This window comes from Leopardus geoffroyi, chromosome A1 (genome assembly GCF_018350155.1).
Source record: "Leopardus geoffroyi isolate Oge1 chromosome A1, O.geoffroyi_Oge1_pat1.0, whole genome shotgun sequence".
Lineage (NCBI taxonomy): Eukaryota > Metazoa > Chordata > Mammalia > Carnivora > Felidae > Leopardus > Leopardus geoffroyi.
In genome coordinates this window covers 21,895,732-21,908,972 of record NC_059326.1, presented here as the reverse complement: position 1 = coordinate 21,908,972, position 13,241 = coordinate 21,895,732, and the positions used below count along the sequence as shown (strand labels likewise).

Below are 13,241 nucleotides of genomic sequence, written 5' to 3'. Positions count from 1 at the left end.
CAGGGCTTTCTCTCAGAGTGACGAAAATGTTTCAGAACTTGATACAAACGGGGGCTGCACAACACTATGAACGTACTAAATGCCTCTGAATTGTACACCCTCAAATGGTGAATTTTATGAACATAAATTTCACCTCAATTAAAATGAAAGGGGCACCTGGGAGGCTCAGTTGGTTAAGCGTCTGACTCTTGACTTCAGCTCAGGTCATGATCTCGTGGTCTGAGTTCAAGCCCCGCATCGGGCTCTGTGCTGTCCGAGGGTTCTCTCTCTCTCCCTCTCTCTCTCTGCCCTACCCCTGCACATGTTCTCTTTCAAATAAATAAATAAACATAAAAAAAAAAAAAAAGTAGCCCTGAGCTTTCTTACCTACAGACAGGAGGCGCCAAGAGACAGCAGGAGTGGCGAAGCAGGCGAACACGTCGTCGGTGCAGGAGAAGTGCGTGAGGTGAGGCAGGATCACGGACTGGCCCCGGCACTGGCCCCACATGTACACGTGCCCGCCCTGGGTCTTGGCAGCCGACGTGTGGGCTGAGTGGCAGGCCGCAATCTCTACTACCCTGAAATGTTTTAAGAAAAATGCATGTAATTTATTTATCACAGAAGCCTACAGCACAGGACACAAGGCAGATAAAAAGGCCATGCTTACAACGCTGCAAAAAACAGCCCAGGACTGAGGGACATTAGCTTCAAGTCATATGGACAGAACCAAAAGATCACAGCAAGGGTATTGTGTTTTTCCCTTGCTTGTCACCCCACTTCTCATCCTGACCTCATTCTGAATTAGGATAAATAATACATACTGTTGAGGAAAACTTGGAAAAAGGGACTCAAAACCAAAGTAAATGAGGAAAGTGGACAGAGAGAAACTGTCTTGACAGTTCTGGGAGCTTAGACAGTATGAAAAAAACAAGAACAAAACACTGCCTTCAATATACCACCTCCTTGACACAACTTCTTCTCACAGCCTCTAAATAAGCGATGGCCTTGGGGTAATGGACTCTACACACCCTTATCCAAATGGACATCAAGCCAAACACATTTCTCAGTAGGCTTCTTAGGCACAGTCCTGCAATCACAAGTCAACACTCTAAAGCTTAGTGGGTAAGACCTCAAGATTTGGCTGAACAAACAAAGCATCTATTCCAGTGAGACACATTAAATCAAATCAATATTTAAACAGAAAATCTCCTTTCAAAAGCAGATTTAAAAGTTGTTTTAGTTGGCTCAAAGGAAAAGTCTACACTACACTCAATTTCTACATGGCGACAGACCCCATTTTACTTCCCTACTAAATGAGCCACAGGAAATGTGAGAATTATATCAAGATGCATTAATGCCTATCAATCACAGGAGGTTATTTTAGGAAGCCACATGGGAATCCTATCAACGGCATGTCCATTCTGGCTGCTGCTCAAACTCTTTTGTTCAAAATGACAATATTAATAAACAGAAGCGTGACAAAGCCAAACACCGTAGCTCCAGCACACAGAATCCCAAATCCAAAAACACACACATAGTCCCGACACATGGTACAGCCAAGTTACCTTTCTTTCTCCACCATGATGTGTGCTGGGCTTAGCAGGTTATTTTTATTGCCAGTTCCCAGCTGCCCATACGTGTTAGCTCCCCAGGCATAGAGCAAGCCCTCATCTGTTAGTGCTAGAGTGTGTGCATAGCCGCAGACAATCTGCAAGTAAATGTAAATGGTTACCATAAACAGGAAAACAGGAAGGGCAGGGAAAACATCTACTTAAAGATTACAGCCAGCTTCTGCAGAATGACAACTCATCATCAGGTGTGGACTGACATTCTCTGGAACATTAAAAAAGCATTAGAAGAGCCAAAAATTGAGGCATCTGGGTGACTCAGTTGGTTAAGCATCTGACTTCGGCTCAGGTCATGATCTCACGGTCCATGAGTTTGAGCCCAGCGTCTGAGCTGTCAGCCCAGAGCCCAGAGACTGCTTCGGATTCTGTGTCTCCCTCTCTCTCTCTTTGCTCCTCCCCTGCTCACACTATATCTCTCTCTCTAAAATAAACAAAACAGGGGCGCCTGGGTGGCTCAGTCGGTTAAGCAGCCGACTTCGGCTCAGGTCATGATCTCAGAGTCCATGAGTTCGAGCCCTGCGTCGGGCTCTGTGCTGACCACTCAGAGCCTGGAGCCTGTTTCGGATTCGGTGTCTCCCTCTCTCTGACCCTCCCCTGTTCATGCTCTGTCTCTCCCTGTCTCAAAATAAATAAAAAAACGTTAAAAAAATTAAAAAAAAATAAACATTAAAAAAACAAAAACAAATATTGAGACTACTGGACTTATCCAATAGTTTTTTTTTTTTTAATTTTTTTTTTAACGTTTATTTATTTATTTTTTTTTTAATTTTTTTTTTCAACGTTTATTCATTTATTTTGGGACAGAGAGAGACAGAGCATGAACAGGGGAGGGGCAGAGAGAGAGGGAGACACAGAATCGGAAACAGGCTCCAGGCTCTGAGCCATCAGCCCAGAGCCTGACGCGGGGCTCGAACTCACGGACCGTGAGATCGTGACCTGGCTGAAGTCGGACGCTTAACCGACTGCGCCACCCAGGCGCCCCAACGTTTATTTATTTTTGAGACAGAGAGAGACAGAGCGTGAAGGGGGAGGGTCAGAGAGAGAGGGAGACACAGAATCCGAAACAGGCTCCAGGCTCTGAGCGGTCAGCACAGAGCCCGACGCGGGGTTCGAACTCACGGACCGTGAGATCATGACCTGAGCCGAAGTCAGATGCTTAACCGACTGAGCCACTCAGGCGCCCCAATAGTTTTTTTTTTTTTTTTACTTGCCAAGACTGATGTGTCACCAGCATGGTGTTCCTTCTCATCATGGGAATTTAGGAAAGACAGAATTTCAAATGTGAAGGGTGAAGCCATGCGGCATTGTCTGAAAGGATCTACTGAAGGGTAAACGTCCAGTGTTTCTCCGAGTCGGAGCAGGGGAGCTACACGGGAGCAGCAGTGAAGCCCACCACACGTACCTGGTTCACACACACGCTGTGCAAAGCTGCCACTCTCACAGGGGTCAGCTGATTACCATTGTTTCCCAAGCCTAGCTGACCATTGCCATTGTAACCCCAGCCATACACCTTAGAGAGAGAAAGGGAGAGAAGAGGCTTTTAAAACAGTTAGTAAGAAGGAAGATACAAAAATACCGTCCACCTAAACAAATCAAGTAATTTTTCACTTCCAAACGCCCATATTCCTACTCTATGTGATCATACTGGGGATCTCCAAATGGAAGATTATTTTGGGGGTGGGGATAACAGAATTTGGCATCAGTTCCTCCTCCATACCTTATTGGTTGGATAGCCTTGGGCAAGTCATTTATTCTTGCTTTATACACGAGGAAGTTGATGCTGCTTAACAATTATTAAGCACCCTTTGTATGTCAGGACATGATAAAAGGCACTAGGAGTAAGTTTTTGGTCGCAGTTTAACAGGAAAGATGGACACGTGCAAACTTTTTGCAGCCAGGAGGTGAGTGCTATTCTAGAGATACAATCAAGGCACTATAGGAGCAGAGAAGAGAAAGGACTTAGCTATAGGAAGAAAAGTTTAGGAAAGACTTTTCAGAGAGCAGAGATTTGAGCATGGCTGAAGGATCAATAAATGGGAGTAAAGTATTCCAAGGAGAGGGCAGAGAATGTGCTGGAAGCAGGTTCTGAAAATGAGGAGGTGGTCTGCTGGGACATACCCAGCACAGTGGCAGGACAAAAGACTAGAAGGAAAAGTAAGGGCTAAAGGGATAAAGTGCCAAAACACACACGAGGGAAAAGTAGAATGCATGTAAGGGTCTCCCACAGAAATATTTCAAAACAGATTAATATTCACATCTTGGAAAGATCCTGCTGGCGGCACATAAAGGTGAACAGATTAGACGAGACTACAGGCAGGACGGCCATTCAGTAGCAAATGAGCTCAGACAAGGGTCGAAACTAAGGCAGTGACAGTGGGACCAAGAGAGGGGGAATGGACAGGAAAGAGGTTAAGAAGACATAACACAATGTCTTAGATATCTGGAGAGGGGAGTCATCAGCTGAAAGTAGTCGAGCTGGACAGAGGTTTGCCTGCGGTGGTGAAGGTTTAGAACAAGCAAGTGTGGGACACTGAGCAGGAACAGACTAAAGGTCTGGTCAAACAAGAAACCTGAGGTGTCTCGTGGAGTCAAAGATGGGGTTTTTCAGAGCAATGTGACAGAGGTGAAAGAGGGATATAGAATTTAGGGTAGTAGCAAGAGACAGTGAAGAGATGGTGAAATGCACTTTCCATGTCGTTAAGTGCAAAAGGTTTTAACTTTCTGCAGAGAAATTTGACTACAGCTATCAAAAAATTTAATGGCATACACCCTAACCCAGAAATCTTATTCTTGGGAACTTATTCTATAGATTACTTACATAAATGTACAAAAGATACACACACACACACACACACACACACACACACACAGTAACACAGAAACTCAGTGCTGCAATGTTTATAACAGCAAAAATTTAGAAACAACTGAAATTTCCATCAGTAGAGTTTTGGCTGTGGGTGATCCAGACAAGGAAAAGTAAGGAGCCATTATAATGGAGAACAGCTATAAATGGTCTGATAATAGATTCAGGTAAACGTATGTGTTGTTAAGCAGGAAAGGTGCAGAATAGCAGAAAAAAGCAGTACCTATAATAATCCCATTTTTTTATAAAAGATAACTATATTCACCCATATATAATTGTTTTATAGAGAAAAGTTCAAAAGGATATACATCAAACTATTAACAAGACTGGAGAAAAGGTATTCGCTTTTTATTTTACATGCTTCATTTGCTTTCCTTTGTGAAAATAGCCACATAATAATAATTTTAGAATTAAGTATATTTTTAAAAATAAACAAGTAAAGAATACCAGGATGGAGGATGTCTGATGACTAGCCCAAGAAATTCTAAAGTCATCAAAGATGACAACAGGATTGATGAAAAAAGCCAGTTAACACTCTGGTAAACATGGCATGACAAACATGACTGCAACTAATGGAACACTGTGCATCCTGTATTTTAACACACACACACACACACACACACACACACACACACACACACACACACACACACCAAGCTCATACATACAGAGAACGGATTGGTGATTTCCAGAGGTGGGGGCTGGGGGTTGAACAAAATGGGTAAAAGGGCTCAAAAGGTACAGACTTCCAGTTATAAAATAAGTAAGTCATGGGGACATAATGTACAGCATGATGACTATAGTTAGTAATACTGTATTCCATATCTGAAAGTTGCTAATAATCTTAAAAGTTCTCATCACAAGAAAAAACTCAGATTCTCTTTCCCTCTCTTTGCCCCTCCTGCGATGCTCTCTCTCTCAAAAAAGTAAACTTTTTAAAAATCATCACTTACCTTTAAAGACTGCACACTTGATTTTTTCATTGGATGAAAGAATAGTGTCAAACTCTTTATTACATTAAATCACAAATACCTACAAACATTAGACTGTTTGGATCTCACACACAAAAAAATAAATTTTAGACACATTGGAATCCTTACTTGGAGATCAATCTTGGCATCTGAAAATTCACAGTGAGGAGCAAACACCCTCCAGATATTCCTCCATCAGAAACCAGTTAACTATCAATGAAACTCTAGAAACAAAGCACTCTTCCTTCCATGGTCTCATACATGCTCAAGAAGGAAAAGGTACTTCAGTGAGACAGGTGAGGTGAGGAGAAGGGAGAGTACAGAGACAGCTCACCTCCCCATTGTCCAGAACAGCCATGGATGAGGTCTGACCACAGGCAATGCCAACCACCCTCTTAATATGTAAACAGTTTGTAACTTTTCGAGGAGTTGGTTGATTTGTTGTAGATCCTGATCCGACCTGGCCACAGTTGTTATACCCCCAAGCAAATACCTATACAAGACATGGGAAAAAGAAAGAATTATTAGCATTAGGGTGAAAATTCTAGCTGTGACGCACGTAAGTAATCATGAGATAAAAATAAACCCACTTAATGAATATTTACAATGTGCTACATGGCTCTAAATGTTTTCCATGTGTCAGCTCATTTAATTCCTATAGTAATCCTGTAGGGTGACCCTGAGGTGGATACTATTTCACCCCCATTTTATATATGGAAATAGAAACAGAGAGGTTAAGTGACTTGCTTCAGGTTCTACAACCAATAAGTAGTAAACGTGGAATCCGAACCCAAGAAGGTCTAGCTGTGCTCTTAACCACTATGCTACACTGCCTCTGTAATTATAGCAGCCATACATGATTTTGTAATCTGCCATCAACAGGAAATAAAGTACATACCACAAAGCAGCAGTGATATGAAAAATGTGCCTAACTCTTTGGGCACAGATGTTCTTTTTTTTTTTCCTCCACAAAAAGCTTTCAAAATCGTAAGATGCTTTTTCCCTGTCTCACTGATCACCAATACTGAACATTATATAACCTTTCCTGATGAGTCACAACCATCACAATTAAAATTATCAATCACAGTTACGTGTCTGTCATAATACGGTAAGGCTCACAAGTACTAAAGAGATGTTTGTCCCTATGGAGATGACACCAGGTTGTTAGCTTATTCTTGGTTCTATTGTCTCTCAGTTCTCATTTGCTGCCTGTCAGCTCCAAGCAGCTCCCCTCCTCAAATGCATCCTGCCTGTGATTTGCCATAGTGTGAAAACCAGAATTCTAGAGACACAAATAGAGCTTTGAGCTTGTTAAAATCTAGTAACAAAGATGAAAAACAAAAAACCACCTCAAGTTAATTACCAACTGACCCTATCAAACAAAAGTGTGACCAGAGAGAATTAGGGGAGGGGCTGCTGGCAGCCCAGGCAATTACTTCCTCCAAGACTAGGAGAATTTCTAAGGATCCATCCCTTTCATTTGCCTGCAGGAAGTGGTCCTCACACATCATGAGGTGTGGCTTCCATGATTCTTTCTTGTGTCGCACTTCCTATCTCCCCTCACCTGTCTGATACTGCCCCAGGCGACAATAATAAAACCTACAGCTGGGGTTTAAAAGAATATGCACTATAGGTTCATTTCACAGGAACAAAGAAATAACTGCAAAACTTCCTCAAAGTGGATTCACAGGAATATCTAGAATAATAATGTAAATATTTAGCACAATTATCCAAAGTAACATATACTTACAGTTAAAATAAACAAGGAATCCAGGCTGTACAAATTAGGGAATTCTAATTTTAACCAACCATTCTTCTGGCACTTCTCAAATATCCCAAGCTCCCTTGTAATGCAGCTGCCTTTCATTTAAAAATGGGGACTGAGGTTCCACTAACTAAAAACAGACTAGCAAACAGTGAATTTAGGGCCTAAGACCTGGGTGCTAGGCCTAGGTCTAGCACATCCTAGCCATGAAACCTTTATCTCCCTCCGCTTCTCTGGTTTCTTCACCCATACCCTGTCCTACATAGTAAAATCACTGTTAACAACACTGAGGGATTCTAAACAAGAGAACAATATGATCTCTGTTTCAGAAATCACAGGGGGCACAGAGGTGATACTTGACAGGTAGACCAATCAAAAAGCTACGGAATAAAACAGATGGTGTGCCTGGGTGGCTCAGTCGGTTGAGCGTCCAACTCTTGATTTTGGCTCAGGTCATGATCTCATGGTTCATGGGATCAAGCCCCACATTGGGCTCCATGCTAAACGTGGAGCCTGCTTAAGATTCATTCTCTCTCTCTCTCTCTCTCTCTCTCTCTCTCTCTCTCTCCCTCCCTCCCTCCCTCCCTCTGCCCCTCTCCCCCCCGCTCATGCTCTCTTTCTCTAAAAATAAATGAAATGAAATGAACTAAAATATAAAATAAAATAAAAATAAAATGCTATGGAACAAAAGAGACCATGGCAATAGCCCAGGCAGATAGCAAGACCTGACCTATCGTTACACAGATGAATAGAAACAAAATGAGATGAAAGATTAGAAGGTAGAAACAATAAGATGAGCAACCTTAACTTGGTGGGGTACAGCACCTACTGGAATGTTGGTAAAGTTATTTTCTATGACATCATTACTATTACTGAAAACAAAACAGACCTTAACTGATGGGGTCATTAAAAAAAAACAAAAGTACAGAACACTGTCATACACATCTGATTTGTCGTCTTAGCGAAGAGCAGGGGACTCAACTGCCTTGAGGCTGAAATCTGTTATCAAAAGAGTGGTCCTGATCACATAGAAAAAGAGTGTGTCCCCACGTTTTTAGCTGTGCACAGGGCTGCTATGTTTACACTATACCAAATACAAATATGGTCATGATTTTATTTTATTTTTTTATTTTATTTTATTTTTTTAATTTTTTTTTAACGTTTATTTAATTTTGAGACAGAGAGAGAGCATGAACGGGGGAGGGTCAGAGAGAGAGGGAGACACAGAATCCGAAACAGGCTCCACAGAGCCCAACGCGGGGCTCGAACTCACGGACCGCAAGATCATGACCTGAGCCGAAGTCAGACGCCCAACCGACTGAGCCACCCAGACGCCCCTTGATTTTATTTTTTTAAAAGGCACTTTCACAATAGCCAGAAGTTGGTAACAACCCAAATATCCAACAGATGAACAAACAAAATATGGCATATACACACAATGGGATATTATTCAGTCTTAAGAATGAAGGAAGTTCTGTCACATGCTACAACATGGATGAACCCTGAGGACATTATGCCCAGTGAAATAAGGCAGTCATAACCAGACAAACACTGTATGATTTCACTCATATGAAGTCCCTAGAGTAGTCACTCATGGAGACAGAAGACAGAACGGTGGTCACAGGTGCTGGGAGTGGAGAGTCACCATTCAGGAGGTACAGCTTCAGCTTTGCAAAATAAAGAGTTCTGAAGATGGCTGGTGGTGAGGACTACATAACAATGTACTTAATGTTACTGAACTGACATTCGATAAATCACAATGGATATAAAAATATATACATATATAATTTGCCATCCTAACCATTTAAGTGGTTAAAGAGACCATGGCAATAATCCAGGCAGATGACAAAGCCACTGCAGAAAGCAGTCCTCACAAATCCTGAGGTCTGGTTTCCACAATTCTTAAAAATGGCTAGGACAGCAAATTTTATATTATGTGTATTTTACCACAATTTAAAAATAAAGAATAGGGGCGCCTGGGTGGCTGAGTCGGTTAAGAGTCCGACTTCAGCTCAGGTCATGATCTCACGGTCCATGAGTTTGAGCCCTGAGTCGGGCTCTGTGCTGATAGCTCAGAGCCGGGAGCCTGCTTCAGATTCTGTGTCTCCCTCTCTCTCTGCCCCTCCTCCACTCACACTCTGTCTCTATCAAAAAATGAATAAATGTTTAAAAAAAAAAAAAAGAATAAAAGCAGGGCACTTACCTCTCCATCAGCTGCCAGAGCCATTGAATGATGTGAGCCACAAGCTACTTCAACCACTTGCTTGATCAAGAGATTGGTACAGACTTGGATGGGAGCAATGCCTTGGTTGGTCGTCCCATTCCCAAGCTGGCTATATCCATTGTGGCCCCAGGCATAAACAACTCCATCTATACAAGATGGCCACACACAAAGAATCAACTCAAGAAGGAATGGTAACCCCTGTACTTTCTTTCCCAGACTTTACACAACTCATTCTCCAACCTTCGTTTCCTTCCATTGCCTCCTTCTCCCTATAGAGTAACCACTGATGAGGGGTAAAGGAAAGAAGGACAAATGAGAAAACAGGATAGACAAATGTAAAATCATTCAAGCAAGGACTTAATACAAGCAAAGAAATAAGATCAGCTTTATGGTCAAAAGTCAGTTTATATATACAAAAATTAGACTTTCTGAACACACTGATTCATATCAGTGGTTTCTGTGTCAGGTACCAAGCAAAAAGTAGAAGACATAAGAAAGCTTAACACTAATCTTAACTATCATTTTGCCAAAAATCAGGGAACCATTCGTGTGTTTGTCTGTGAGAGAGTGAGAGAGACTCTCCCTCACAAAGTACAGAGGAAAAGAGGTATACTTTTTGTATATACTACATACAAAAATCCAAAAGCTTCTCTCAAACAGACTATTACTGGCATCAAATCTGGCCCAATTTCTCTCTAATGACTTTATCTTTTTGGGATTCTGACAGAAGTAACTTTTCGGTTTTGTGTCCTCTGTAGAAGTACCAATGTTTCATGCATTTCCTCACATAGCATGCCTAAGTATCAAGAGTAGATACCCCCAAGTTATACACTCTTTTCATGTCTTTCCCATGGTAGTAAAACATCCTGACCTGTTAAGGACAATCTAGACCTGGAAATAATGGTATCTGAGAGCAACAGCAGGAATCCAAGTGTTACCGTGAGGCTGCTAACTCACTGAAATGGTCCCTGAGCAACCAGGGGAAAGGTACTCATAATTAAGTAGGTTTCTGATTATCTAATCTAGAATTTGATTATGTGTGGCTCACAAGAGGTCTTCCCTATTACAGAAATTAAGACAGAAAGCATAAATGGGAAATTTCATCCTAAGAAGGATGAGGCCATAGATTGAAAAAGTGTAATACCTAAAGAAGATCCACAATATCACGGTAAAGTTATATCAGGCGATAGAAATGTCCAAACCTATGAGTGTTTTCATTCCTAAGAGACAGAAAAATAGACTTGAACAAATAGAAATACATACCTTGTTCTCAGATAATAAAACTCAGTATCATAAAGGTACTAGCTTTTCCTGTGTAAATTGGTAAATTTAAAATAAAAGGAATGAAATGATAAGTTACTTTTTGGAGCTAAACAAACTGATTAGAAAGTTCATTGGGAAGAACAAATGAGAATAGAAAAACTCCAAGAAAAGAAAAGAAGCAAGAAGACAGCTCTACCAGTTATTAAAACCTATAAAAAATGCCTAAAACTAAGATTAATACTAGGTCAAAGACAGAAAAACCAGTGGAATGAAACTGAAGTTCTAGAAATAAGCCAATTGCATAAAGAAATAAAAGCTATGTCATTTGGTGAAGAGACACTTCTCCAAAGAAGACATCCAGATGGCCAACTGACACATGAGAAATGCTCAACATCACTCATCATCAGGGAAATAAAAATCAAAACCACAATGAGATACCACCTTACACCTGTCAGAATGGGTAACAGTAACAACTCAGGCAACAACAGATGTTGGCAAGGATGCAGAGAAAGAGGATCTCTTTTGCTTCGTTGGTGGGAATGCAAGCTGGTGCAGCCACTCTGGAAAACAGTATGGAGGTTCCTTAAAAAACTAAAAACAGAACTATCCTACGACCCAGCAATTGCACTACTAGGCATTCATCCAAGGGATACAGGACACATGCACCCCACATTTATAGCAGCACTATCAATAAAAGCCAAAGTATGGAAAGAGCCCAAATGTCCATCGATGGATGAATGGATAAAGAAGATATGGTATATATATACACAATGGAGTATTACTCAGCAATCAAAAAGAATGAAATCTTGCCATTTGCAACTACATGGATGGAACTGGAGGGTATTATGCTAAGTGAAAGTAGTCAAAGACAAAAATCATATGACTTCACTCATATGAGGACTTTAAGAGACAAAATAGATCAACATAAGGGAAAGGAAACAAAAATAATATAAAAACAGGGAGAGGGACAAAACAAGAGTCTCCTAAATATGGAATCTACTCCCGAAATCATTGCTTCACTATATACTAATTTGGATGTAAATTTTAAAAAATAAAGTTAAAAAAAAAAAAAAAAAGCTACGTCATTTGCGGGAGAAAGGACTTTTTACAAATTGGGTTGAGATACTTGTGTCAGATTGAAAAATTAGATTCATTCATCACATAGTAACTTCCTAATGAGTCAAAAATTTAAATGTGGAAAATAGGGGCGCCTGGATGGCTCAGTCGGTTGAACGTCCGACTTCGGCTCAGGTCATGATCTCCCAGTCTGTGGGTTCAAGCCCCGCATGGGGCTCTGTGCTGACAGCTTGCTCAGAGCCTGGAGTCTGCTTCTGATTCTGTGTCTCCCTCTCTCTCTGCCCCTCCCCCACTCATGCTCTGTCTCTCTCTCTCTCTCTCTCTCTCTGTCAAAATTAAATAAACATTAGGGGCGCCTGGGTAGCTCAGTCAGTTAAGCATCTGACTTCAGCTGGGTCATGATCTCACGGTCCATGGGTTTGAGCCCCGCGTCGGGCTCTGTGCTGACAGCTCCGAGCCTGGAGCCTGCTTCAGATTCTGTGTTTCCCTCTCTCTGACCCTCCCCTGTTCATGCTCTTTCTCTGTCTCAAAAATAAATAAACATTAAAAAATAATAATAAAATAAATAAACATTAAAAAAATTTAAATGTGGAAAATAAAACCATATAAGAATTAGGAGGAAAAAAATTAGTCAATTCCTCCATAACCTGGGCATAGGGAAAACTTTCCTATGATTCAAAATCAGAAGCAACAAAAGGAGTGATAAATCTAGCTACATATTTTCTAAACTTTACATGGAAAAAACATGGGCAAAGAAAAAAATTAAATATTAGGAGAAATATTTCTACTTTATATTACTAAGAGACAATATCTCTATTACAAAAAGAGCTTTTAAAAGTACAAAAGAAAAAGACCAAGAACCTGCTAGAAATATGAATTGATGATGGTGCACAATGAAAAAAAATGTGAATGACTCAACCACATGAAAAGACACTCAACTTCACTCCTAGGAAGAAAATGCAAATTCAGAAGAAGGGACTCCTACTCAACCCGGCTACTACCATCGCCAAAAGCCTGCTGTGCCATTTAAAAAACCCAATGCAGAGTCCCTGAAATAGCATCGCCCTTTTACAGAAACTAACTAGGTATTTGGTATCAAGGTGACTCCAACAGACCGTTTCATCCTGGAAAGAGCAGCTGTTCACATTAACAGAAATCAACATATAACCGGGGTACACGTTTCCTGCCCACAAGGCCTCAGCTAGCACAACAATATGAGGTATTTAATCCACAGAGTATTTGATTACACAAAATATCTCCTCAGACCACTGGATCCACTTTATAGCAAAAGAGATGTAGCAGTGCTCACATGGCCATGGGGCTCCTGGTCCTATGTCATACACTGCAACATCTAAAAGATGCCAGCTTGACACAACAATGACAAGCTGGCTGAAGGCACAGCTGATGCATCAGCCTGGAGATGAGATGGTGTGAGGATGGGATGCTAAGCTCCAGGCACAGATTCGAACTC

General features: G+C 41.2%; 1 protein-coding gene across 12 annotated transcripts in view; it reads right to left on the bottom strand.

Annotated features, from left to right (window-relative positions):
- Positions 1–13,241, bottom strand: part of RCBTB1 (RCC1 and BTB domain containing protein 1) — a 99,168-nt gene that overhangs the window by 15,784 nt on the left and 70,143 nt on the right. For 11 of the 12 annotated variants that reach the window (XM_045475563.1, XM_045475544.1, XM_045475557.1 and 8 more), the window contains 5 exons: positions 9,410–9,576; positions 5,776–5,934; positions 3,010–3,117; positions 1,545–1,687; positions 367–557 (listed from right to left, as the gene is read on the bottom strand). In XM_045475563.1, the coding sequence (XP_045331519.1) occupies positions 367–557; positions 1,545–1,687; positions 3,010–3,117; positions 5,776–5,934; positions 9,410–9,576 (768 nt within the window). The remainder of the gene's footprint in view (positions 1–366; positions 558–1,544; positions 1,688–3,009; positions 3,118–5,775; positions 5,935–9,409; positions 9,577–13,241) is intronic. The other variant, XM_045475591.1, reaches the window with a different exon arrangement.